The 26,801-nt window shown below is 30.9% G+C and overlaps 3 protein-coding genes across 4 annotated transcripts; all 3 read left to right on the forward strand.

Annotated features, from left to right (window-relative positions):
* Positions 1–10,860: 10,860 nt before the first annotated feature.
* Positions 10,861–15,704, forward strand: LOC108194107 (boron transporter 4). Of its 2 annotated transcripts, none has more exons than XM_017361005.2 (14): positions 10,861–10,956; positions 11,525–11,630; positions 11,708–11,790; positions 12,029–12,221; positions 12,329–12,467; positions 12,559–12,724; positions 12,822–12,988; positions 13,095–13,268; positions 13,360–13,455; positions 13,552–13,668; positions 14,268–14,659; positions 14,750–15,035; positions 15,172–15,309; positions 15,570–15,704. In XM_017361005.2, exons 2-14 carry the CDS (start codon positions 11,527–11,529, stop codon positions 15,597–15,599), a joined length of 2,085 nt encoding a protein of 694 aa, XP_017216494.2. In that variant the 5' UTR covers positions 10,861–10,956; positions 11,525–11,526; the 3' UTR covers positions 15,600–15,704. The 2 variants fall into 2 exon arrangements, with proteins under 2 accessions (XP_017216494.2, XP_063936854.1); XM_064080784.1 differs by lacking the exon at positions 10,861–10,956 and adding an exon at positions 11,315–11,419.
* Positions 15,705–19,883: 4,179 nt separating this feature from the next.
* Positions 19,884–24,802, forward strand: LOC108194043 (boron transporter 4-like). Its single transcript, XM_064082219.1, is given in 15 exon segments — positions 19,884–19,902; positions 20,008–20,113; positions 20,191–20,273; positions 20,511–20,703; positions 20,803–20,941; positions 21,025–21,190; positions 21,289–21,455; positions 21,564–21,707; positions 21,709–21,744; positions 21,833–21,928; positions 22,026–22,142; positions 22,733–23,124; positions 23,213–23,498; positions 23,634–23,771; positions 24,447–24,802. Coding segments are annotated over 14 exon segments (2,109 nt in total). The 5' UTR covers positions 19,884–19,902; positions 20,008–20,009; the 3' UTR covers positions 24,495–24,802.
* Positions 24,803–26,137: 1,335 nt separating this feature from the next.
* Positions 26,138–26,801, forward strand: LOC108195228 (uncharacterized). Its single transcript, XM_017362184.2, has one exon. It carries the CDS (start codon positions 26,245–26,247, stop codon positions 26,617–26,619), a length of 375 nt encoding a protein of 124 aa, XP_017217673.1. The 5' UTR covers positions 26,138–26,244; the 3' UTR covers positions 26,620–26,801.

A 26,801-nucleotide genomic window follows, 5' to 3' on the forward strand; every position in this document is an offset into this window, starting at 1 on the left:
CGGCAAGTCTCATGCATAACCTGTGATCAGACTTTAGCAAATCATGACGTGTCGTACTTTAATATTTCATGTACCCGGCTCATTTGATATGAATTCGAGTCCTATATTTTTTAGGTTTTCCCGCAAAATGGTAAGTCCATTTTTTTTCTAAAATATATCAAAATTTTAAAAATCAATATACTTATATAAAGGAGAAGCGAGGGGCGTGTAGGTGGCGCCTCTCACATCGCTCCGTTCTATTTTTCTAATTTTCTGGAATTTTTAGATGAAAAATATCAAAAATTAGGACTGCCGTGGCGCCTCTCACATCGCTCCGTTCTATTTTTCTAATTTTCTGGAATTTTTAGATGAAAAATATCAAAAATTAGGACTGCCTTTTTTAGTTTCGGGTATATTATAAGCAAGTTTCAGAATCTGATTTTATTTCAGATTATTTATGGAATATAGTAGCTTGAAAATTTTAATCTGATTTTGTTTTATTTAATTATGGGAAAGAGTAGCACACAAGTCTCTCTGCACCTATAAATACCCTTATAGATTGTAAGGTTTTGGATAATCTAAACACAACCTCCTCTCTCTCAATATCACAACCCTACCTCTCTCTCGTAATAGTTGTCTTGCTCGATTTCTAACTCGGTGGTGCCGTTCTTATGCAACGATAAGTGAAGACTGTTTATACAGTATTTAAAAAAAATAAAGGTTGTTGCAAGTAAAAGTAGTTATAGACCGCTATGTTGGAGTTGACAAATCCAAATACAAGAAAAGAATATAGTCTTGACATGATATCGATGGATGATATCAATAAATTAACTGTTAGTGATATATGTTTGTTGGTTATTATTTTATGATATTTGTTTTGTTCTTCGGACATGTTTATTGTTGTTAATTTTTATATGATTTACTTTGTATACAAGAAAAAAAATTATTTATGCATTATCTGTTTGCTCTGTTCAAGAAACTTTTAAGTGAAGGCTGTTTATACATTATTAAAATATAAAGATTGTTACAAGCAAGGGTAGTTATAGACCGTTATGTCATGGATTTAAGTTAGATGTTTTTGTGCATAATCAATCCAAAAAAAATTGGAGTAAGGTGACAATGTAAGAACATGATTACTTTTAAAAAAAACACAAATAAAATTAAGATTCGTCGTACTTTAAATTGTTAATTACATGTATAAATTTATTTTCATTTTTTCACCATGAATTATAATCCAATTTTGCAATTTTATATATTAGTATTGGTATTACATCAAGATTTTTATAATATAAAATTTATTTTGTCCTACAAATATTAATTTTGAAACATTAATATATTTTTTACAAAAAATTATTTTATTCTACAAATATTAATATTAAATCATTAATATAATTTTTATAGGCCGCCGCAACGCGCGACTTCTCAACTAGTATATGTAAAAAATAAAGTATGCAACCAGATGCAATCATAGTTGCATCCCTGCGGAGCCAATCAAATGAATTGCATCATGTTGCGTTAATACATTGACTATCGTGGCAACTCCAACCCTGCTTTTTATATTGCTATTTATTCATATTTTATTATTATGAGAGAATTTGAGAGAAGTGAATAAAAATAGAAGAAAGTGATTATTTTATTCTACGAAAATAAGTTAGAGTACTTAAAAAAACCACTATAATTCCTGAATTTCTATACATTCTAAAAAAACTTAGAAAAGCGTTAATTTTGAATTTTATATTTCTATCTTTTGATAATATAATATACTATTACATCCCTTATAATTTTCAATGATCTCTATTCTATAATAATATAAACCACTATTACACTTATTACTTTCGTCCAATATCTCAAATCTTTTACTATTAAATATAAATTGCTCCACCATTTTACCCATTTTTTCATCTAACTTTACTTAATTTTTACCCATTTTCTTGGTCTTTAGGGTCCAATTCTAATGTATATAATTGGGCGGGACGGAGGAAGTAACTTTTTAGATTGCATTTTCAGATATCTTACCTTATTGTTAGAAATATTATTTTTAAATATTTTGTTTTATGATTTAGAAAAAAATTACATAATACTTTTAACTATACAGTCAAAGTACTTTAATATATATGCCAAAAAATCGAAAGTAAGATATTTAAAGGCGGGCCTAAAATTCAATTACTAACATGATACGAGTTAAATAAGGCACTATTTGAAATAGTGTGAGTTTTTATATTTCCGAAATGTACATGAAAAAAGTACACGAAAAATATAAAATATATATATACAAAAAGTATATAAAACTTAAACAAACTAAAAAATATAATATCAGCTACAAATTTAAATTTAAATACCAATAAATTTATTTAAAAGTAAAAATCCTAATTCTAAATGAACTTGTAAGTTGTGATTGCGATCTCGTTATCTTTTACTACTCCACTAATAATTTTATTAAAAATATGTATATGTATTTATAAAATTATATATATCGTATAATTTTTTAATATAATTAAATTTTAAATTTTAAAAATATTAATTTATTTGTTTATGCTTATATCAGTATCGTATCCTGTAACGAAGAGAAAAATACATGAAATTGAAGTTGTGTATTATACGTTCGTGTATATTTCCTGTTATGTATTCAAAATTTAAACCTGAATAAAAACAAGTAGCATTTCGTGTCACTTTGTCGTATTATGTTAAAAATTGCAAGATCTGTGTGTCACAAAGTAACTTTTTAGATAAAATTGGGTAAATATTAAAAGTTTATTTGCTTAAAACGTAGCAGTATAGCAAATGCAATATAGCAATCTTGTCTAGCTAGATTTTTGTTAAAAATTTGCTGAAATTGTTGGTAAAACTTCATTTTCTATTCGATCATATATATATATATATATATATATATATATATATATATATATATATATATATATATATATATATATAATATTAAATTATAAATTATAAATTATAAATGAGAAACTAATCCGAATTCTTAAATGAATCTAAATTAGTTAAATTAGTGGTCATGAGAAGCTACCACATATAATTAAAATACACTCTCCCAAATAGACTCTCTATTTCTTAATTTATTTTTTCATGTCAATCCAGGAGGTTTCTTATTTTTATTTTTAAATCCAACTTCATTGTACTCTTTTTATCTCTTAACAATCAATTTTCATATCATATGTTTTTTTTTATTTTTTATTTCAATTTTAAAAGGATTTCTTCTGGAGGTTGACTCTCTCTATATGTGTGTATTAAAATTTTATATCAAAGACCTTGTATAACATTTACTTGAACATATTCCCTGAAAATTATTATCACATTAAAAATCTTGAAAATTATTTATATTTTGTAATAAAAACATGTTTGTATAACAACACATCTTGGAAAGTTCAATTTACAAAATTTAATTACATGATTTTCAATATTTTTCTTTTACAAAACATACACAATTTTGAATGGTTTTAATTAAATAATATGTTTATATTAAATTATTCACATGTAAAAAAGTTTTATCGTCGTCACATTCATGCTTAAATGAAACAGTTGACGCATAAATTTGATGATCAAAAATTTGATATTCACAGCCCAAATCAAGGTTTATGACGGTGATTCATTCCCGAAAAGTCGATGGCGGTGGTTTTGTGTTGATTAGGGGCTGAAATAACTGTGTTGAGAATCTGTGCATAAAAAATTTGAAGGTTCAAATACATATTATATTAACTTCAATAATTTTAAATGAATTTTATATTATATTTCAAATATAACTTATGTTTTCTTCTTTAAAAATTAATGTTGATTTTGATGTTTTACCCGCTTTCAATATGTTCGAAACTATGCAGAAGATAAAATATTCTTTGAGGCTGATAATGTTCACGGATCATTGTCCAGCCTTGAAGCGTGGAAAGCTCGTATTCTGAGTGTCGATGAGCTGAAGCACGTACGAGAGACAAATATTGTCGTAGAGATGTTGTAAACTTGAAATTCTATGAAGTAACATTTCATTGTTAAATATGTTAAGTAAATACCTAATTTATTAAAAGTTGATTTATAGCATATACATTCTTTCCGTGTGATCTGATCCGATGGGACATATCATAGTAATAACTCCTGTTCGGAAAGTTTGAATTGAAGTTCTAACCAACAGACATGCTTAGGGATGCAAATTGCAAAAGAAACCAAAACAATACTACTAATAATTTATAGTGTTTCGTTGGTTTTCTGTCACCGCATGAATTTATATTTTATAGGACCCGCTCACAGTGGATTACAGTACTAGACGTCTAGACTAGATGAGTATAGGATTATGATATTTGGATAAAATTTTAATACATATTTAAATAAATTTCAATTTATAAATACACGGATTTAACATCATTTTGAAATTTTACAACTCAATTTAATTTGTATTAGAATTTATTTATTAGAATCAAGGTTGTCAAAGTTAAATGAAAAAAAAGTTTATAAAAGAAAAATCATACAGATTAAATAAAAAAATTGATTATTTGAATAAGAGATGATTGCACTTTGTACCCCAGACTTTGACTTATTAGTAAATTAGATCACATACTTTGAAACGTGGTAGTTTGTAACCTTAAGTTTCAATTAGCTTTCAGAGCCGTTAACTTTAACAGTTTGACAGGTAACAGTGTACATTAGTTTTTAACTACTTTACCTCCCGTGACTCTTCAAAATTTATGTATTATATTCTGAAATTATTGCTTAACACACACAACGATGTAAAAAATTTAAAATAAATTTTAAAATATGTATGTATTTTTAAATTTTAAAATAAGTTACATCGTTTTTTCTTTCAAAAAAAAAGGTTACATCGTTTATGTAAAAAAAGTTACATTATTGTGTGTGTTCAAAAATAATTTTAAAATATAACTCATAAACTTTGAGGGGTCATGGGAGGTAAAGTAGCGTTGGATCCAACTAATATACATACCGTGGCCTCTCAATCACTTAACGGCAGTTTTTAACGGATGTATGGTCGGGGTTACAAACTGAAAACTAATTGAAACTTAGGGTTACAAACTATGTCAAAGTGTGGGGTTTGATTTGCTAATGAACTAAAGTCTGGAGGTACAAAATGCAATAATCTCTTTTGAATAACCATGAAACAATGAACGAATGTTTTGACCCAATTTTATCTTTCTTGTTATTTTTTATAGAGTATATTGCACTTTGTAACCCCAGATTTTGATTTATTAGCAAATCAAATCTCACATTTTGACACGTTGTAGTTTGTAACCCTGAGTTTCATTCAACTTTCGGTTTGTAACCCTGACCCACACATCCATTAAAAACTGCCGTTAACTTTAACTGTTTGAGTGTGTATATTAGTTTCTAACAGTTACTCTACCCCTGTGACCTCTCAAAGTTTATGTATTATATTTTGAAATTATTTCTGAACACAGACAACGATGTAAAAAAATTAAAATAATTTTTAAAATATGTATTTATTTTAAAATTTTAGAATCATTTACATCGTTTACGTAAAAAAAAATCAGATTCTAAATCCAAATATATATTTTAAAAATTATTTTAAATTTTTTTACATCGTTGTGTGTGTTTAGAAATAATTTCAAAATATAATTCATAAACTTTAAGGGGTCACGGGAGTAAAGTAGCTGTTAGAAACTAATATACACATCGTCACCTCTTAAACAGTTAAAGTTAACGGCAGTTTGGAATGGATGTGTGGGTCAGAGTTACAAACTGAAAGCTAATTGAGATTTAGGGTTGCAAACTACCACTTTTCAAAGTGTGGGGTCTGATATGCTAATGAACCAAAGTTTGGAGTTACAAAGTGCAATATACTTTTTTTTATACTATTAACTTTAGTAGTTTTATTTTAGTTGACATATGTCAAAATGAAATAATTTTCTTTTATTATTTTAACTATTATTTAACACAAACATTAATGTCAAAACTAGATATATATTAAATGCGAATATTAAAACCCACACGTGCGAGAACCCGAAATTTTAAAAGCCCTTATTTATATATATATATATATATATATATATATATATATATAGAGGTATATATACTCAACATTTTAATGTAATTATAAATTTATAAAATATATATATATATAAGATATTGAAAAAATTATATAAAATTGTTGAAAATTATATGTGTAGGAACTGTAAATGATTGCTTATTTTGCTTTACTATTGAGTTGACATTTGATTTTTAACGTTAACGACACAGAATTATGCATATTTAAGGAAGGGGTACAAATTATTTTCAAAGGTGGGATTTAAATTATTCAAAATTGTGATATAACATCATTTATGAACGATAGTAAAGTGCGATGTACAGTTACCTATTAAAATTTCAATCAGCAAATCAACCTGCACGGTCAAAACCATGAATCTCTATTGGAAAAATGTGCAACAGGAAGGGTGCATACGACTCGAATACTACACTCAAAAGTCAAAAAACCTAGGTTTGGTGAATAGTCACAAGACTGTACCTGTTGTATTCAGTTGGACTCAAATCCTACATCCAAAAGGACCAAAACTTATCTTATCCCCTTTACATTCATATGGAAGGAATTATTTATTCATAATTGAGTATGGAACTCGATTTTTTCGCAAACAGCGAAGAGATAGTCAAATATTGTACGTCAAATTGCTTTTGCTGCATTGATTGTAGCAAGTAGCAACTAGCAACCATCGTAAACACACACCGATACATAGATGATAGAACACACATCCAGGGACAGATTTAGAGGGGCAGTGCGGTACTTGTCTTCACCGACCTTCATAATGATATATATATATTTTTATTATCATTTTCATCAAATTGTTTATTTACCTTCATGATTGTTGGTTGAGGTGTTCTATGTAGTTCCCGAGAGGTATAACATTCCTTCTTGCATCCACAGAGGAAGGAGATGGATAAAGGGAGGAGAAGACAAGAAATGTTTTCAACGCGTGGATGTAGTTGAACATTTTAACTCTTTTTTTAAACTAAAAGGGGTGTATTGAATTGGGATTTTAAAACATTTTTTTGCATTCATGAAATCCGAGGGTATTCGATTGGGATTGTTTGAAATCCATTAAAATCTTGAGGTATTCAATTGGGATTTCAAATTATGCTACAAAATCTGATGGTATTCAATTGGGATTTTAAATTATGCTTTAAAATCCAATGGTATTCAATTGGGATTATTTAAAATCAATTAAAATCTGATGGTATTCAAATGCTGATGGATTTTTTTTCATTTCATAAAATGATGGATTTTGTGGCATTCTTCAGTGTATTTTAAGTTTTTTGAAATCCCACCAAAATCAATGGGATTTTGAAGCATTGTACCTAAATCCTATCAACTCTGCGACATTTTAGCAAGAATCCGCACAAAATCAAAATCCCATACAATCCATTAAAATCCATACACTAAAAACAATCCTTTAAAATCCCAATCGAATACACCCCTGTAAATTATAAGTAATTCGGAAATTTTTAATGATTTTTATTTTATTTCAAATTTGTAGAATTGAAAGGTGTGAGATAGTTGGAACAAGATGCGAAAGTATAGAGTAAAATCTATCAAAATATGAAAAGTTATAATTTGCTCTATGTCTCAAGCTCTCCGTATATAGTTTGCGGTCGGACGCTCGACACGTATTTCAAATAAAATTTAGTGTTTAAATTTTTATTTAAAAACAAAATTTTAATATATATATATTATAAAACTATATTTTATTCACCAAAAGTATATTTTATTAAAATTAAAATTCTAAAATACGTGGTGATGCATAAAAGTGTAAGGAAATGAATGACGTTGATGAAATATACATATCCGTTTGGACATATTTAAAAAAAGTGACTTATTGCTAAAGTAAAGAAGTGGATCAGAGAGATAAATAAATTGATAAAATGTTTAGAAAAGAAGTAGAAACTCTGATTGAAAAGATAACATCCTGAACTTATTAAAAATACTTATACGTATTCACGCAAATGAGTCAAAAAAAGTTGAAGTCAGAATGCTTCTGTTAAACAAAGGGGCGCGTAACATGTCATCCTACATTGTGAAATTAATTAATTATTTTGAATATTTTTTCATATTAACATAAATTAAATATTTAATTGGCGTAACCTTCTTATTTATGGATAAAAATCACTCATTTTGGGAACAAATTACGCATTTACATAAAAAGATTTGATTTATAAATTCATTATCCAATTCTTCAAATTAATTAGCGAAAAACTTGTCTTAAAGAGATGCATATTAAAGCAAATTGAGAGTCATGTTCCTCTTAGAATCATGAGGCTAAGAACTCTTATAACCACCTAGTATTAATAACGATTCTGCATCACAACTGCACATGCAAAAGGTGTTGTGTTTATTTATTATATATTAAAATTATTTTTTGAATACACACAACGATGCAAAAAAAATGCATTTAAATTTAAATCTTGAAAATTTATTTAAAATTTAGGATTCCATAGCAGAATTTTAGTGGTTCTCTGGTTCTATTTTAAACACAGGTTCTTTCTGAGCTGAGTTATGAGATATATTAATAGTCAAATATTGGAATCAACCAAGCAGGGTAGCCATGGAAAAGTCTACACAAATATGCATTGGACTTGATGTGAGACAACTATTTTTTTTTTGTCAGGGTCTACATACTCGTAGATGAGTTGTATCTCGAGATACAATAAGCCGCTACAAGGAATTTCATTCATTCAAAAAAGATTACCATCTAACCGAAAGACATGCAAAGATATCTCCGGACGTTTAGATAATAATGCTTTAATATCTGATAGGAAAATACCCATTTAACACCTTCCAAGGATCCTGCAAAAAACACGCGAAAAAAGAAGAAGATAAGTTCATATACAAAATTATATAAGTTAAAGAATTATAAAGGATGATATATCCAATAATAAAGTATTTTAGAAGTGTGTTTATATTTCTGAAGTTGAAAAAATAAAATAAAGTCTAACCAAAGAAGGATCTTTGGTTAGACACTAAAATAATTAAAATATATTTGATTGCTTCTTACAAGCCAAAATATACGCCATCATTTATAGCCACCCATGAATGGTACAAATTCGCCTCAATCAGGGCACAATTAACAATTAAATCATTTATAAAAAAAATTATGACATCAGTCAATTCAATTTAAAAGAGTCAATCACTACTTAATGTCATATCTCACCATAATATGAATTTATTACGGTCAAATAAAATTAATGAATTTAAAACATTTAGAAAATATATTTATTAGCAATTACTCGGTAAAAAATTCAAAAATCAGCATCAATCAAACAAGTCAAATAAAATTCAAAAATTAGCACAAATTAAGCAAGTCAACTAGAGATTTAATATAGCTAAAATTAAATACATCATTTACTACTATTAAAGCCAATTAAATAAAATTAAAGTTGGCACCAATTATACCAAACAAACCTTAAATCATGCAAGAGAATTATTCAATAATATATTATTTCAAATCACTGTAAGTGATAGCACCATCTCATCGACATTGAAGTACTATAATCTCGTCTTTGTCACCAACAATAACGATATACGAACTCTAACTCCTACGAACTCAAAAAACACAATTGCAATTAAACTTGACGAACTATCCCAACGAATCAACACTGACTAAATTTTTAACACATTTCATTGGAGAAATTAGAAGAAAAAGAAACAACAAGTAATCACAAAACCAATCAAATATTAATCAAAAACAAATAATGATCTTAAGGTGTAAACTAGCAAGAGTTAGTGCGCAAAAAACTTAAATTTTTAAACAAGAAATAATCCAATAAAACATAGGCTCCAAAAGACTATAACGATTAACCAAAACAGCTATAGTACTAGTCTTGAACATCTCATAACAAAGTGATCGAGAAAAAATAACAAGTAGCAGATACATAAATTCAAAGACTGTCAAAATTCACGTCTACATCTAACACTTATATACATATAACCCAACAAAATCAATATAATAATAAATTTTCAAAAGTTTAAAATAGCGTACCTTAATTGTGGTGTAAATACACACAAAAAACATTCATAAAATGCCAAAAGGCTAAAGAAAAACATGTTAAAATATCGATCAATAATCATGTAGCAAAATCTTCTAGTCACCATATTCCCCAAATTCCGATGAATTGAATCTCGGATCCAACATCTTTGTTTCCCACTGCAAAAGTATATTACTTTTGATCCAAAAGAAAATTTTGAATCCTGAATCAGGTCCCTGTTCAATATTGGGCTGAGCGAGGTGTGAGACAACTATTTTGGGATAAAAAAATTTCTCAAATGTGACAACTAATATGGGACGGGGGGAGTAATTTTTTCTTTTCATTCAAAGAACTTGACGTTTAATATTAATGCTTTGGAAATAATATCCATAAAAACACAATTTTTCCGGAGGACATAAAGGTAAAGGTAAATTCAATGTATACAATTAATTACGTCATAATCAATGTCCTAAGAGAGAATTCAATGTACAGTATTTCACAGGACATTAATCTCACATGTTGAATTTCTTTTCTGGCTAACAGTCTCGTTCTCACGTATAAAAGTTGAAAATAGTGTACAAGATTATAAATATTGAGTAAAGAATAAGCGACCTGTAATAGTAATACAGCCATATAACAGACTTATTTGGCTAATTACACCTAAGAATTGTCCGCATAAATCTAATATTCATCTGCATATAATCCCAAATTGTTAGCAGAGGAAACGAGTACTAATTACTTTCCTAATAAAAAAAATTGAAATTTAATGATAAATAAAATATTTGCCTGCTTAGATTATACAGCGAGTAGTAAATAAGTGGAAGACGTGTTATACTAGAAATCACAGAGACATATCCTAAGCAGGGCCACTCTTACAAATACTATATAAACCCTCTTCCCGTTCTTTGAATTTACAAATTATAGGCGGACGAGCCAAACTTCATTACTTCTTCTTCGACGTTGAACAACCCTTTCCTCAAATTTATCTCTGTATGTTAACATTTTTACATATATTTGTGTGTTTTGGTGTGATACGAGAATCGAGACGAGTCCAGTCGAGTTTAACCGAGTTTGAGTAACGGGGGGACATGCATATATTTTATATTCATGTGTCCGGATTTTTATAATGAATTTGAATAGAGATGAGATGAATTTTGATTTTATGAGTGCGGTTTGGACTATCCCATGACATGATTAGTAAATGTGTGTTTGTTTTCTGCATGTAAGCGTGTGGAGATATTATTTTGAATAGAGATAGAGACGATTTTTGATTTTATAAGTGTGTTTTGGATTTTAATGAATTGGCACCATTAAAATCAATGGAGTTGGAAGACCATTTTTCTTCTGTATGTATTTGACTATCTAGGGATTTATATATGTGCCAGAGACTGTGTGTGTTTGATTTTTATTTATTATCAAGTGACTGGATTCTGTGCAGTTGGGAGTTAGTTCTGTATGTATAAATAAAATTAGTAGATTAAGGTTTCATGTTTGTCTTATGCTTCTGTATTTACAAATGAAATACAGCTGTCTAATTGTTATTTTTACGCTGTTTAAGCTATGGAGAGCATCAGAGCTCCATTCAGAGGTGTTGCACAAGATGTCCGAGGAAGGGCATCGTGTTATAAGCACGACTGGCTTGCTGGAATTCGCTCTGGATTGGGGTACACATGCATATTATTTGAATATTTGATAATTTATTTATCGGGTGAAGTTCTCTGGAAAACATTTATTTTTGTAGGATACTTGCTCCAACTATGTACATCTTCTTTGCATCTGCTCTTCCTGTTATTGCCTTTGGAGAACAACTGAGTAGTGAGACAGGTTAATTATTTTTACTCCCGACTCTTAATAGCACAGCTGTATTGTTGTCTGCCTCTTTTGGTTTTATATAAAGATTTAAGTATTTGAAAAGAAACGATATTTTCAACAGAAATTATTAATTTTCTAGAGCTATATAGAGAATATGAAAATTATAGATCCTAAATTTTATTTGCCTGAAATGAATTAAAAAGGACTTTTTTCGTGATAATGAAGTCTTATTTTTCTATTTTGTATATAGATGGAAGCTTGAGCACTGTAGAGACTTTAGCTTCTACGGCTATATGTGGTATCATACACTCCATACTTGGTGGCCAGCCGCTTCTGATATTAGGAGTTGCAGAGCCTACTGTTATAATGTACACTTACTTGTACAACTTTGCTGAAGGAAAGGAAGATTTGGGAAAAGACTTGTTCTTAGCTTGGGCTGGATGGTATTGCCGATTTTCATTTATATGTTTCTTAAGTAGTGGTAACAGTTATTTTTTTGCCAATATGCTAATTAAGGGACGATGTCATTTTCTTCCTTTTCATTTTTCAGGGTTTGTGTTTGGACAGCTCTTTTCTTGTTTATGTTAGCGATCTTCAATGCTGGCTCAATAATTGTTAGATTTACTAGGGTTGCTGGGGAAACTTTTGGGATGTTGATTGCTCTTTTGTTTATTCAAGAGGCTATTAAGGTATTACTTTCGGTTTATATGCAACTTAAGATTAGTTGTAGTCCACTTTCTGAGGCAGGGCTTGATATTTAGCTGGTTTGTTTTGATACAGGGAATAGTAGGTGAATTTAACATACCTGAAGGTGAGGACACAGATTCAGAAAAGTATCAGTTTCAGTGGCTTTACACCAATGGGTTACTAGCAATCATATTTTCGTTTGGACTTCTTTATACCGCCTTAAAAAGTAGAAAGGCACGATCATGGTTGTATGGTACAGGTGTGTAAGAGAGATTTCACATAGTACTCATAGTTTTTCAACTACTATTTTGGAATAATGAAATTAAACCTTTTAACATCCTTGACATGTTGAACAGGGTTGCTCAGAGGTTTCATTGCAGACTATGGTGTTCCCTTGATGGTCTTAGTCTGGACAATGCTCTCATATAGTGGACCTGGCAAACTTCCTTCTGGAGTTCCTAGAAGGCTTTTTAGCCCACTCCCTTGGGATTCTGCTTCTATTTACCATTGGACGGTGATACAGGTAAAAAAATATTGCATACTTATGTTAGTTTTGTGCGAAAATCACACAAAGGTCATGCAAGTTTGTACTATAAATAGTCTCTAAAATCTTTAATTCTGAATTGTAGGACATGGGTAAGGTTCCTCCGGTATATGTCTTTGCTGCCATAGTTCCTGCTATAATGGTAGCTGGGCTATATTTTTTCGATCACAGTGTTGCTTCTCAACTAGCTCAACAGAAGGAATTTAATCTCAAAAAACCTTCCGCCTATCACTATGACATGTTGTTATTGGGATTCATGGTATATTGGAAACTAGTACATGAATGTCTTGAATATGTTTTTGTTATAAATAATCCATAATAATTATAATAATCTTAATATTTGGAAATAGACTTTGCTTTGTGGATTGATCGGACTACCTCCTTCAAATGGTGTCTTGCCACAATCTCCGATGCACGCTAAGAGCCTTGCCGTTCTGGAAAGACAGGTTACAAGAAGACTGCAAACAGAAGCTACCTTTGTATGATTTATGCAAGGATAATGATCTTTGGATGCTGACTTTACTTTATAAATTTATTTTCAGAATATCCGTAAAAAGATGGTTCGAAGTGCCAAAGAAAGCATGAAAGAGCAAGCTAGCAAGTTGGAAATCTATAACAAGATGCAAAATGTGTTCATAGAAATAGACAGCTCATCAGTTGTAAGTGACTCTTATTCTATTCAAAGTGATTAACAAATGATACTATGATCTGCAACAACAGTGTTAGTGCTTTATATATCTTGAATCTAGGGCTCTGTTTGTTTTGTAGATAATATTCTTCAGGATAAGATTTTCTTATTTTCTGGTTCCTGCCTGGCTTTGGAATATATTTTTTTTTCACAATTTTGATTTTTCCTGCTTTTGTATTATTTCTGGAATTTTATAATATTTACCTGTGTTTGTTTATTTTCAGGAAATAATAAAATATTTTCCAAGAAAAAGAAAATTTAACGAATTTAGGAAATGATTCCCTGCTTCAAAAGAGGAAAACATTTTCCTAGTTGAACATTGCTTGACTATTTTTCATTAAATTTTCATGATAGTCAAAGTTTGGAAAATATTATCATGGAAAATGGTTTTGTGGAAAAATACTTTTGTGGAATTTATTTTCCTCTTTTTTTATTGTAAAAATAATTTCCAAAAAGTAAATTACTCTCTGGCAAACAAACGAGCCTAGATATATAATTGAATTTGACATTTCTTTTCACGAATAACGGAATAATTACTAAAGCTTGAATATGTGAAATTGACTATTTCAGGCCAATTCAGAGTTAAAAGACTTGAAGGATGCTGTGATGAATACAAGCGATGGAAGAACAGAAAAAGAATCACAGTTAAAAGTAGTCTCAGAGTTAAAAGACTTGAAGGATGTTGTGTTGAATACAAGTGACGGCAAAAAAGAAACAGAATCATTCGACCCTGACAAACACATTGATGGCAACTTGCCTGTACGAGTTAATGAGCAGAGAGTGAGCAATCTGTTGCAGTCTCTCCTTGTTGCTGCATCTATATTTGCAATGCCGGTGATCAAGCTGATTCCATCATCAGTTCTATGGGGATATTTTGCCTACATGGCAATTGATAGTCTCCCAGGAAACCAACTCTGGGAAAGATTGACACTTCTCTTAGTTTCTCCGGGCAGGAGATACAGGTAAACCCTCACCATATTTTTACTTGACCAAGAAAATTTGAATGCACATAAAGGTAAATTATTAATTGCTTAATTTTACAAATATTGCAGAGTTTTGGAAGGTGACCATGCTTCATTTGTAGAGTCAGTACCATTCAGATCCATTGTTGGATTTACGCTGTTTCAGTCTGCATTTTTGTTGCTTTGTTATGGAGTGACTTGGATCCCAATAGCTGGTATTCTCTTCCCCGCGCCATTCTTTCTACTGGTAAGCATAAGAGAGCATATATTGCCAAAATTATTTCAACCCAATTATCTGAGGGAACTGGATGCTGCTGAGTATGAAGAAATAGCTGGTGCGCCACGACAATTGTTTAGTGGGCCTTTGACTTCAAGGGTATGTAAATGTTATCCAATTTTATTTTTCAATATTGATTTTCATTAACAATCACAATCACTCTGCATAGAGTTGGGAGATGTTTCTTTATAGACAAAACTAATATTTAAAGTAATGAATATTTATTTGTGATCAGGATAGAGAAACAATTCAGTCCGGAAATGTGAATGTAGAACCAGAAGTTTGTGATGCAGAAATATTAGACGAGCTGACAACTAACAGAGGGGAGATAAAGGTCAGAGCTCTAAGTTTCCACGATGAGAATCACATTCAGGTACTAACCAGGAGCCTTTTTTTTTTCTTGTGTGTACATGATGCTCTTTAAGATATCATGTAGACGTACTTGGCAATGTAACTACAAACGAACTAAACACGCACACAAGTAACTGAGATAATGTGCACATGTTCCTTTATTTGTCGAGTTTATGCATATTAGATTATTAGTACATATTGCAGCTGGAATAAACTTTTGTACTGTTGTTTGCGGGTCATATTTGGAGTTTATAATAGTTAATATTATGTGCTTGCTTGCAGGTTCATCCCCATGATGCTCCAGCAGCATGAGAAATGATTGAAGCAGGGTATAATATTATACATTATGAGATGAGAGCAATACATTTTGTTCTCACAGAAGCCAATAGCCATTAAAAGAATTACATGTAAAAAAAATGTTTTGGGCAAGCGATCTTCTATGGGCCGTAAGTGATGAACGAAGAAGCAATCGCATTTTAAATGCGATAAAGCCCAAAACTATAGTTAAAGCCCAAAATTATTAATTAAGCCCAAAGAAAGAGTCTCTGCGATGTGACACTGAATATGTTTCGGTGTCTGAGACCTTTTACATAAAATGTGCGTAATTTTCTGATTTCTGGTGACAAATCTGAACTGAATTATTAATATATTTGAATAACTCAAATCAATAAATAATCTGAATGTCAGTATGAATAATACTGTTTGGTAAGTATTTATACCTGAATGATCTCAATAATATTTTTTCAACATACAATTAATATATTTATTATAAAAAATAATAGCATATAAATAAAGTTTTAAAATTACTATCTTATATTCTTTTTAGGATCTATATTATTTCATTTAGTCACGTGATATACTTATTTTATAATTATAAAGGATTTTTGAGAATGTTTAGAATTATCTTTTTTATTTTTAAATGTTATGAAAAAAATTCTAGATATTATTATATTTGAATAAATAATATATTTGTTTAAATCAATGTTGTGAAATATTTCAACAAATAAAGATTAATTATTAACACAGTTTATATTTTCATAAAGTAGGTTAAACTTTTGTCGGTTAATTTTATTTTATATTTAGTTTTGGAGTTGTTTTTGTTGTTTTCAAAATTAAAATTCAAATTTTGTTTAGATGAATTTTTTAAATATTAAAAGTCATTTCGTATTCTATTTTACATAAATTATTGCTGATTAATAAGAACTTGGGAAGAATTAACAAGACAAACAATACAGCAGACACATGTGAGTATGTGACATACTGATATTGCGGTTACAATTACAAGCGTGTATGACGGGGTAAGAGAATCATAGTCAGCTCATTAATCTCCCATCAGCTTAAAACAAATGGTCCCTGCTGAAAAAGTACTCGATTATAATAATATTTCATAATAAATTAATTAGCCGAAACTGTATGTTTACAAGTTTTTCTAAAAATATTTTAAAATAACAGAAGTATTCTTATTAGTTTGTCATTATTCTTCTGATGAATTGTCAATTCGTTATTGTTGAATTCAGATTATAATAAGATTTCGGGTCTTTATTATCAAATATCAATACTGACTTGTAAGTTTGCATAGACAGCAGTACACCATGTGAATTCCTCCCTTTCATGTTGAAAGGTTCCAGACAATTATTAACACTCTTTTATTCTAAAAGATGAAGCTCTATTCGCAAATAATATCAAAAATATAATTTTTTTGAGATTTGATGGTCAAATTATGACCGACTTGGCGAAAAAGCAGTTTTGTCTTCAAAATTGAATTAAATTTGATGATAATCAAAGAAATGTTAACTTTAGTTTGGAGCATCTCCAACTCCAAGGGAGATATGTATAATTGTTAGTTAAAATGATAAAAATAGATGATATGTAAAAATTTGTTGAACCTGCTGCAACGGTGTTAGCTATAATGGTTAGTTATATGTTATATTATTGTTTTTAAATTTTAACAAATATAAATTTAAATAATAATTATTTGTTATAGATAAATTTCATAAGTAATGTTTTCTAAATTCAATCAAATTAAATTTTCAAATAAAATTATACATAAATATATATATGTTATTTTAATTATTTGAAATTTTATTATTTAAAATTTTGTATTTTACTATTTTCAAATTTTCATATTACTTTTTCCCATAAAAATTTATATTTTTTTTGCCAAAATAAAATTATATATTTTGTTGGCAAAAATAATATACATATATATATATTAGTTTCATATGCAAATTTTAAAAATAAAAAATATAGGTTATATATAGACAATAATAATTATAACACACACACACACATATGTTGGTATCTATATAATAATTTTATAATAAATAATAAAATATGTCTCAATTATTTGTACTTTTATTTAATTTTTAAAAGTTAATAATTGAATTTAGCTTTATGAACTTAGTAAAGAAACTAAAAGTATAGTATATATAATATAATTATTAAATAATATAGGAGAGACCTTAATTAATTTAATAAAGAAATTTTATTTATTAATCAACATAGGAGAGATGCAAGTGACAAAAGTATAAAAGTAGAGTACATTTTAAAGGAAAATGACATGGAAATAATATAGATTATGGGTTTTCAATCAACAAATGTGACGTTTTACGTTATTTATAATTATTGCTAACAGTTCACTGCGTTCGAGGATTCTGTTTCACAACCATTAGCTATACTTTTAAAACCTAACATGACAGCTAGATTTTATATCTAACAGGTGCATCTTTTTGGAGATGCTCTTATACGGGGAGCATTTAGGCTGGAACTTGGAAGACGTATTATACTACTAGTAGAAATCACAGAGCCATATACCATCAGGGACAGGACATTCTCCCCGTCCAGTATGGCCGGATTCCGATCTAAGTTTCGATTCTCATCATGTTCGGATTGGATAACTGAAAATATTTTTATACGTGCCGTCCCTTCTCATCTAGCTTGACCTGATTCGATTCCAACCATATTGTGATTATCGTCTTGCTAAGATTGGATCATCGAAATTTTTTTCGGGGACAATGAGATCGTGAAAAATTTTATTAAAAATTTGAGGATTGAGGCAGGTTAGGGGATTAGGATTTCCCCGATCCGTCTCAAAACTCTCCGATTTTCATATTAAATATAAAATTTTTCTTTTCCAAATTAAAGTTTGGATGTTATATTTTTATACAGAAAAGAAAATCTCAAAAATAAGTTACGGAACTATATTTTATAAGAGTATTGAAATACGTGTCGAGAAGTTAAAAAGAAACGTATGGAATTAAATGGGACAGAGGGAGTATTATATTATATATATGAGTAAGATATTATATTTGTATATATTTTAACTTAAATAATCCTCACTAGTTTATTATTAAATATTTTCATATTATAATGTAAATTAATTGTATAAAATCTAATTTTATCTTCTAATTGTATTAAAAATAAGTATTACTAATTTAAATTGATACTTCGAATGTTATATAAAAGTGGTGAAATATTATACAGTGACATGTTAGTATAATTTTAGTTAAAATTTATATTATTAAATATATTGTAATATTTTTTTACTCATTTCTAAGACGAGGATCAGGGATCAAAATAATCACCGTTCATAGATCGGGACAGGTTCCTGAATTAGTGTGGGGCAGGTAGCATTCTCTGATTCCGAGGTGAACCGGCGCCCATCCATGTACACGAAACATGATCACTCTTGCAAATACTCTATATGTTGCCGTCATTTATTTATAATTATTTTAACTGCTTGACACGTATCTTAATGTGTAAGTTGATAATTTATTTTAAAACTTTTCTTTCTTTAATAAAAATTTTAATATTATATCTTATTTAAAAATATCAAAATAATTTATAAAATATATTTTATAAAATTTTTAGAATCGTGTCAAAAGTCAAAACCAGGGGTTCCTGTCCGGCTGTCCGAAAGAACTCACAGTACGGAGGGAGTAGTACTTGCTACTTATACAAACCCTCTTCGCGTTCTTCTTTAAATTTACAAGTAACAGGCGGAAGAGCCAAAGTTCAATAGTTCCTCTCTGAAGTTGCATAATCCCTTCCCTACAAAAAAATTTTGCTACACTCTTCTGTATGTTAACATTTTTACATATACATGTTTAGAGTATAGAATATATATGTGTGTTCTTGTCGTACGAGGATCGAGATAAGTTGAATCGAGTTTAACTGAGTTCGAGTAACGTGTAATGTGGGGACATGCATTTATTTTATATTTATGTATCTGGATTTTATAATAAATATGAACATAGATGGAGACATTTTTTGATTTTATAAGTTTGTTTTGGATCTATATGAATTGGTATCATTAAAAATCATTGAAGTTAGAAGATCATTTTTCTCCTGTATGTATTTGACTATCTAGGGATTTATATATGTGCAAGAGACTGTGTGTGTTTGATTCTTACCTATTATCAAGTGACTGGATCCTGTGCAGTTGGGAGCTAGTTATGTATGTACAAATGAAATTAGTAGATTAATGTCTCATTTTTGACTTATGGTTCTGTACGGACAAATGAAATTAGTAAATTAAAGTCTCATCTTTGTCTTATGTTTCTGTATGTACAAATGAAATTAGTAGATTAATGTCTCATCTTTGTCTTATGTTTCTGTATGTACAAATGAAATTAGTAGATTAATGTCTCATGTTTGTCTTATGGTTCTGTGTTTACAAATGAAATACAGTTGTCTGATCATTATTTTTACGCTGTTTAAGCTATGGAGAGCATCAGAGCTCCATTCAGAGGTGTTGCACAAGATGTCCGAGGAAGGGCGTCGTGTTATAAGCACGATTGGCTTGCTGGAATTCGCTCTGGATTGGGGTACACATGCATATTATTTGAATATTTGATGATTTATTTATCCGGTGAATTTCTCTGGAAAATATTCATTTTTGTAGGATACTTGCTCCAACTATGTACATCTTCTTTGCATCGGCTCTTCCTGTTATTGCCTTTGGAGAACAATTGAGTAGGGATACAGGTTAACTATTTTTACTCTCGACTCTTGATACCGCAGCTGTATTGTTGTCCTCCTCTTTTGGGTTTTTTTGTTAAAGATTCAAGTATTTGAAAATGAAAGATATTTACAACAGAAATTATTAACTTTCTAGAGCTATATAGAAAATATGTAAGATAGGAGCTAAATATTGTTTGCCTGAAATGAATTAAAAAAGACTTTTTTCGTGATGATGAAGTGTATTATCTATTTTGTATATAGAGGGAAGTTTGAGCGCTGTAGAGACTTTAGCTTCTACGGCTATATGTGGTATCATACACTCCCTACTTGGTGGCCAGCCGCTTCTGATATTAGGAGTCGCAGAGCCTACTGTTATAATGTACACTTACTTGTACAACTTTGCTGAAGGAAAGGAAGATTTGGGAAAATCCTTGTTCTTAGCTTGGGCTGGATGGTATTACTGATTTTCATTTCTTAAGTAATGGTAAAAAATATTTATTTGCCAATATGCTAATGAAGGGACCATATCACTTTCTTCCTTTTTACTTTGCAGGGTTTGTGTTTGGACAGCTATTTTCTTGTTTATGTTAGCGATCTTCAATGCTGGCTCCATAATTATCAGATTTACAAGGGTTGCTGGGGAAACTTTTGCGATGTTGATTGCTCTTCTATTTATTCAAGAGGCTATTAAGGTATTACCTTCGAGTTATGTACAGGGTAAGATTAGTCGTAGTCCACCTGAGGAGTGCTTGATAGTTGGTTTGATTTGATTCAGGGAATAGTAAGTGAATTTAACATACCTGAAGGTGAGAACACAAATTCAGAAAAGTATCAGTTTCAGTGGCTTTACACGAATGGGTTACTAGCAATCATATTTTCGTTTGGACTTCTTTATACCGCCTTAAGAAGTAGAAAGGCACGATCATGGTTGTATGGTACAGGTGTGTAAGAGATTTTACACAGTACTTATAATAGTTTTTCAACTATTTTGTTTTGAATAATGAATTTTAACCTTTTAACATCCTTGACTGTTAAACAGGGTTGCTCAGAAGTTTCATTGCAGATTATGGTGTTCCCTTGTTGGTCTTAGTCTGGACAACACTCTCATATAGTGGACCCAGCAAACTTCCTTCTGGAGTCCCAAGAAGGCTTTTTAGCCCACTCCCCTGGGATTCTGCTTCTATTCACCATTGGACGGTGATTCAGGTAAATAATTTTGCATACTTATATTAGTTTTCCGCTGAATTCACAGAAAGGTTAGCACGCAAGTTTGTGCAAGCAATAGTTTCTAAAAAATTTAATTCTGAATTGTAGGACATGGGTAAGGTTCCTCCGGTATATGTCTTTGCTGCCATAGTTCCTGCTATAATGGTAGCTGGGCTATATTTTTTCGATCACAGTGTTGCTTCTCAACTAGCTCAACAGAAGGAATTTAATCTCAAAAAACCTTCTGCCTATCACTATTCACTATGACATCTTGTTATTGGGATTCATGGTATATGGGAAACTAGCACATGAATGTCTCTAATATGTTTATATCATAAATAATCCATAATAGTAATAATCTTGATTTTGAGAAATAGACTTTGCTTTGTGGATTGATCGGAATACCTCCTTCAAATGGTGTCTTGCCACAATCTCCGATGCACACTAAGAGCCTTGCCGTTCTCGAAATACAGGTAACAAGAAGACTAAAAACAGAAGCTACCTTTGTATGATTTACGCAAGGATAATGATCTTTGGATGCTGACTTTACTTTATATATTTGTCTTTCAGACTATCCGTAGAAAGATGGTTCAAAGTGCTAAAGAAAGCATGAAAGAGCAAGCTAGCAAGTTGGAAATCTATAACAAGATGCAAAATGTGTTCATAGAAATAGACAGCTCACCAGTTGTAAGTGATTCTTATACCATCTAAAGTGATTAACAAATGAAAATATGATCTGCAACAACATCATTAGTGCTTTATATATCTTGAATCTAGGACTCTTGTTTTACAGATAATATTTTTCAAATAAATTTTCCTTATCTTCGGGTTTCTGTTTGGCTCTGGAAAAATATATTATAGAATTTGTATTCCTGCTTTTGTATCTTTTTCTGGAATTTTTTTCCCTTGTTTGTTTGGTTTCAAGAAAAAATAAAATATTTTCCAGAGAAAGAAAATTCCTTAAAAATGTTATGAATTTATAAGAAATGATTTACCTGCTTCGCAAGAGAAAAACCTAACTGAACATTTTTTTGTGATATCATATATTAATTTTCATGATAGTCAAAATTTGGAACATATTTTCTCGAAAATGGTTTTGTGGAAAAATACTTTTGTGGAATTCATTTTTGTCATTTTTTTGGAAAACTAATTTACAGTAATTTTTTTCTCAAAAAGTAATTTACTTTCAGGAAAAAACGAGCCTAAATGTATACTTGAATTTAACATTTTCGTGATAAATTACTAAAGCTTGAATATGTGAATTTGATTTTTTTCAGGCCAACTCAGAGTCAAAAGACTTGAACGATGCTCTAATGAATACAACTGATGGAATAACAGAAACAGAATCAGAGTTTAAAGTATTCTTAGAGTTAAAAGACTTGAAGGATGTTGTGATGAATACAAGTGACGGCCAAACAGAAACAGAACCATTTGACCCTGACAAACACATTGATGGCAACTTGCCTGTACGAGTTAATGAGCAGAGAGTGAGCAATCTGTTGCAGTCTCTCCTTGTTGCTGCATCTGTATTTGCAATGCCGGTGATCAAACTGATTCCATCATCAGTTCTATGGGGATATTTTGCCTACATGGCAATTGATAGTCTCCCAGGAAACCAACTCTGGGAAAGATTGACACTTCTCTTAGTTTCTCCGGGAAGGAGATACAGGTAAACCCTCACCATATTTTTACTTGACCAAGAAAATTAAATGCACATAAAGGTGAACTGATAATTGCTCAATTCAAAATTTTTGCAGAGTTTTGGAAGGTGACCATGCTTCATTTGTAGAATCAGTACCATTCAAAAGCATTGTTGGATTTACGCTGTTTCAGTCTGCATTTTTGTTGCTGTGTTATGGAGTGACTTGGATCCCAATAGCTGGTATTCTCTTCCCCTTGCCATTCTTTCTACTGGTAAGCATAAGACAGCATATATTGCGGAAATTATTTCAACCAAATTATTTGAGGGAACTGGATGCTGCTGAGTATGAAGAAATAGCCGGTGCACCTCGACAATTGTTTAGTGGGCCTCTGACTTCAAGGGTATGCAAATGTTATCCTTCTTTATTTGTCAATATTGATTTTCATTTTACAATCACAATTACTGCATAGAGTTTGGAGATGTTTCTTTAAAGACAAAACTAATATTTCACGTAATGAATATTCATTTTTGATCAGGATAGAGAAACAATTCAGTCTGGAAATGTGACTGGAGAAGTAGAAGTCTGTGATGCAGAAATATTAGATGAGCTGATGACTAACAGAGGGGAGATCAAGGTCAGAGCTCTAAGCTTCCACGATGAGAAACACATTCAGGTAAAAACCAGGAGCCTTTAAGATATCGTGTAAATGTACCTGGCAATGTAGCTACAAACGAAGTAAACATGCACACAAGCAGAGACGGATTCACACTGGGGGCAGTGGGGGTACTTGCCCCCAGTGTCTTGTTTAGTGTTTACTATGTTTCAGTATAATATTTTTCAAAGCTAACATCCTTGCCTCCATGGTTGAGGTTGGAGTTTGTTATGGAAACAACCATGGTTCAATTCTTGTATTTGCATTTCTTTTTTGTGACCTTTCTTTGAAGAAAAGCGCTCACTCCCAGGCTTCTGTTGTCCTATTACAGCAGAGCAGCATAACTAAATAGAAAGCAAAACAGAAGCTCATGTCCGGATGTCCTTTTCATGTATTTTTAGGAAATAAACACTTCACCCTTCAAGCAAAAGAACCACAAATCATTAAGATTTTTTTTTTAACCTCTAATTTTCCCCATGAGTTTGAAATCCTAGGTATTCTGCCCCCATAAATACAAAATCTTAGATACGTCCCTGCACACAAGTAACTGAGATAATGACATAATGTGCACATATTCCTTGTATTAGTCGAGTTTATGCATATTAGTACATATTGCAGCTGGGATAAACTTTAATACTGTTGTTTGCCTGTCATAGTTGGACTTTATAATGAGTGATATCATGTGCTTGCTTGCAGGTTCATCCCCATGATACTCCAGAGTCCAGCAGCATGAGAAATGATTGATCCCGGTAATATACTATACATTATAAGATGAGAGCAATACATTTTGTTCTCACAGAATGAAGAAGTTTGCCGTACGAAGGAGAGAGCTGGAATAAAGCATCCTTGCTGCATGCAAGTTGATGTGTAATTTATTTGATGTTTTACTGTTTTGTCTTTGCTACAGTATACTGTTGTGTAAATTCGTATGCACGGTATAGTATGTTCTGAGAGATAACTATAGGATCAAGGACATTATATTTTTTGTTCTAAGTTGTTTGGATGGACTGTAGTATGGTAATCAATAACAGGTGTCCCATTTTTTGGGTTGAGGAGTAGATCACAAACACCCATCAACACTCTTCTGGGTCAAAATCCTCATTTTTAGTTGAAGAGTTCATTTCAAATTATATTGCGAGAATATTAGAGGTGATAGAGAGTCGAACACCTTGGCAAAATGTGGGCTCTGATTCCATTTTGAGGATCAGTTGATCTAAAAGTGTTAGACGGCGAGCCTAAACAGATCTTATGCTATATTATTCAACTGTTTGTTTCCACTCTGAACGTTACATGTGTTCTGTGCGGTTTGTTCTTCAAGTTCTCTGATATGTTATTTTTATTGTCACGAGAATTATAACTTGTGCTTATGCTTAGATTCTCTCTCTCTCTCTCTCTCTCTTTTTTTTTTAAGCAATGCTTAGATTCTTACAATATTTACAGATGTTGTTAGGCATTAAAAGAATTATATGTAAAACAATGTTTTGGTTAAAAAAAGTGATCTGTACACATTCTTAAACACTACTCCCTCGTCGCTTTGATATGAGAATAAGAATAGTGTATAAAGTGATATTCCCTCCGTCTCAAATTAGAGGACTCTTTTAAGAAAAAAATATATCCCAAAATAGTTGAGCCTCTCTCTTTTCAATGCACTTTTATCAACAATTTTCCATCCCTGCCCTCTCTTATTTATCATTTCTAATGCACCATCTAACTAATATTATAGAAAGTCTTTGTCATAAAAAAAAAATAAATTATAGAAAGTCAAAACAATTAATATTGGGAGAGATGGAAAAATGAAGCAGTGGTGGTTGGGATTTTTATATTGTAAAAGGATATCACTTTAGGAAGGTTTTGGAATGTATAGAATTAAGTGGGACATCCAAAAAAGGAAAGTGTATAGAAATCAGAAGGACGGAGGGAGTACTAGTATATAATAATGTTTTTTTAATCATTTTTACTAAACTTAATGAAAATTTATTGAAAAATAAAGAGTTCGAGAATTTTCGACCCTCCAAAAAATTTCATTAAATTTAATAAATCTAATCATATTAAATACTATAAATAATATATAAAATTTAATTTGCTAATATGTTGACTGTATTTTGCCAAGATTGTAAATAGCGGGAATCATAATTAATCAGTAAAATCGCGGAACAAGATTAAATTAAGGATGATTAATTAAATAATTAGATATTTAATGAGTTTGGCGAGTTACGTATTAGAAATTAATCGCGGTGATTAACAAATTTTTGACAACATGTCAGCTATAGTGTGTCAAAATTAAATAATCAGATTCGGAATTTGAAAATAAAGGAAGGGAGACGGAAATATCTGAAGAGAAAAAAATGAGTAAGAAAAAGTGTAATCCACGTAAGCAGCCCTTATCCATCTCTATCTCTCATCCCAATCCAAATTAATAAAACCAAATAAATCTCTCTTCTTCCCCATTCTCATTCATCTCTCTACACAACTCTTTACAAATCAAGCTACTACAATGTCAACATCTCTCTCCTTCGTCTCCCCGTCTCCGTTCCTCCACTCCTCCGTCGCCGGCAAGCCTACCGCCGTCGCCGTCTCTCGCCGCAACCTCTCCACTCCGGCGTCCTCCAACGCCTGGTGGACCTCGCTGTTCGGCTGGTCATCGGATCCTGATTACATCCACAATGTGGGATCCGGATCTGAAGATCCGAATGCAGGTGAATCCGGAGCTCCGCCGAAGCAAACCGGATCTAGCAGATTCAGTCTAGGCTGTTTCACGGAAGAGAAGGCGAAGCAGATGAGGATGAAGACGGCTGAGGGCGCTAATTTTCATGAGATGTATCACTCTGCGATCGCGTCCAGGCTTGCTTCTGATGTGTCGGATCGGTGATCGGATCTGGACTGATCCGGTTTAGTTTAGTGATGAAATAAGGTGTTTAATTCTAATTCTAATTTGATTAACTGATGGTGGTTGTGCGAGTTTTTATGTGTAATTGCATCAATTTGTGTTTTTTTAATTTTGGTGTAATCAGCAGCTACTGAATGAATACTAGTAGATGTTTATTTCTTTTA

Source organism: Daucus carota, chromosome 7 (assembly GCF_001625215.2).
Source record: "Daucus carota subsp. sativus chromosome 7, DH1 v3.0, whole genome shotgun sequence".
NCBI lineage: Eukaryota > Viridiplantae > Streptophyta > Magnoliopsida > Apiales > Apiaceae > Daucus > Daucus carota.

Bases quoted from the DNA above. Each gene is read 5' to 3' on its own strand.
- LOC108194107 (XM_017361005.2), top strand. From the start codon at position 11,527: ATGGAGAGCATCAGAGCTCCATTCAGAGGTGTTGCACAAGATGTCCGA. The intron at 13,669-14,267 runs GTAAGTGACTCT...TGACTATTTCAG, and splicing joins AAATAGACAGCTCATCAGTT to GCCAATTCAGAGTTAAAAGA. The intron at 15,036-15,171 runs GTATGTAAATGT...ATTTGTGATCAG, and splicing joins GTGGGCCTTTGACTTCAAGG to GATAGAGAAACAATTCAGTC.
- LOC108195228 (XM_017362184.2), top strand. From the start codon at position 26,245: ATGTCAACATCTCTCTCCTTCGTCTCCCCGTCTCCGTTCCTCCACTCC.